Raw genomic sequence first — 1,912 nt, 5'->3', positions numbered from 1 at the left:
TTCATCGTCGTGATAATGATAATGATAATAATATTTTCGTACTAATCTGTGTGGCCGAGCCTGGCTCCTGACAAACCCACTTAGATAGCAGAAGATCATATGAGGCTTCACAAACTAGAAATGCTGAAACCAAGTGAGAATCCCGCGAGCTGCGCACTTCCACAAGAGAAAAAGGAAGCTTTTAAATTCTTCTACAGTATGGCAAACTCTGCCCTGTCAGAATTGGTCTAATTGGCCATGGTAGAAACCACAAGTCATCTTAATACTTATTTCTTCTTTAAGACATTTATTTGCAGATGCATTGGTGATCATCAGACATTGACGGACAAACCGTTATTATTCTGAAAAGAAAATTTAAACAGTGAAGACTTAGATGGTTGAGTAAATGTATTTGAGTGAAGAGAGCCACACTAATACAAACACAGTAGTTTAGCGCTGGGAAAAGCAAGAAAAACAGACAGAAATCAAAAAGAGATCGTAAATAATATGCTTCACAGGCCAGGAAGCTGAAATTGTTTCAGAATGCTATTACGTCTGCTGGGGTAATAATAATATAGGTTGTACAGTTCATAGAGCTTGTTTTTTTTAGCAAGAATTTGCACTATATAAACGCTATTTTTTTAAATAAGATTTTATTAAATAAGAAGAGGTTACGAGTAGCACCCTCTTTTCACCAAATGTTGGTGTACCAACCTTCAGCCAACCCATGTAGAAGAGGAACAGCAAAATTGTGAAGCCCGGGACGTAGAAATCTTTTTCGAAACCTTCGTAGCCTTTGGTGGGGTCCAGATATTGGTGGCCGACCAGACACACAGCAAAGTAGGAGTAAACGGCGAAGGTCACCACCTAAATTGTCGGAGAGTTTCATGGACAAGTCAAGCCAAAGGTAAATCGAATTCATTGCAAATGTGATGGTAAAGTCCCCCCCCCCCCCCACACACACACACCTGGCCTGCCCCCTTCCCTTAAACTACACAATTTAGATAATTTGGGAGACAGACTGCTTCGATATTGTCTCTCGAACTCGGTGCCAATTTAGTTTGAAAGGGATATGGCATCCTAGATGACAGACGGAGATACGGAGTCTTATATAAAAGAGAACAGTGTAAAGAGCTTTAACCCAGTCAAAGTTGCACCGATTCCAACTAAACTTCGAACAATTAGATTTCAACCGATTGAACGTAACATTCATTGCCAATTGGTAACATGAAGAAAATTGTTCTTTTTGATATTGTACTGACAGATTTGATGTTCCCTTGGTTGAATTGTAAGCTTATTTGTTTAAATGTTATGACGAATTTGTTAAAAAGATGATCGAAGTGTTGGCCTTAAAAAACTGGGTGTGGTTTGCTCCTTCTTTCCTACTAAACACCTATCGTCCTTATCTCTCTTTCTTCTTTTCTTTGTATAATACTCTCTATCCTAGTAACACCTCTAATCTTCGCCATTCATACGACCTAATTTTGTTGCAAGTGCCGTAAAACTCTTACTTAAACCAAGAACTGAAAAAATAGATAACAGAGATATAAAAGCAAAAAGAGTATAGACAAATAAACACTCTACAACGTTACCTGCGTGTATACCAAAGGCACGGTTATCCAGTCGTAGACGAAACACAGCGAGCATTTGTCTCGGAAATCTGCAAGTTGCTGTGAAAGAGTTTTAAGGAAGCTTGTTAGATGTCCAACGCCTTTAGAGTTTTTCTCATTTTACTTATAGTTCCGTGTACTTATACGTGTGTAAGATGCACATCATAGAAGGGAGTGGGAGTAAAATAAGATGGTGCAAAATCGCGAAAACAAGAGCTTTCCTTCATAATCTTCCCGTATAACAGGATTAATAAAGTTTTTTCCGGTTTGATCTTCCTCATTATAATGTCACAACCATTGGGGAAGCGTATAGTAGTGTGGGG

At 38.7% G+C, this 1,912-nt stretch overlaps 1 protein-coding gene across 1 annotated transcript in view; it reads right to left on the bottom strand.

Annotated features, from left to right (window-relative positions):
- Positions 1–1,912, bottom strand: part of LOC101856516 (bestrophin-3) — a gene marked incomplete at its 3' end in the record, with an annotated part of 12,227 nt that overhangs the window by 2,158 nt on the left and 8,157 nt on the right. The window contains 2 exon segments of the mRNA XM_035970290.1: positions 694–846; positions 1,572–1,649. Of these exon segments, the coding sequence (XP_035826183.1) occupies positions 694–846; positions 1,572–1,649 (231 nt within the window).

The sequence above is a fragment of the Aplysia californica genome, unplaced genomic scaffold, assembly GCF_000002075.1.
Source record: "Aplysia californica isolate F4 #8 unplaced genomic scaffold, AplCal3.0 scaffold00248, whole genome shotgun sequence".
NCBI lineage: Eukaryota > Metazoa > Mollusca > Gastropoda > Aplysiida > Aplysiidae > Aplysia > Aplysia californica.
The sequence above is the reverse complement of the archived record's forward strand: the minus strand, read 5'-3'. Positions and strand labels throughout refer to the sequence as shown.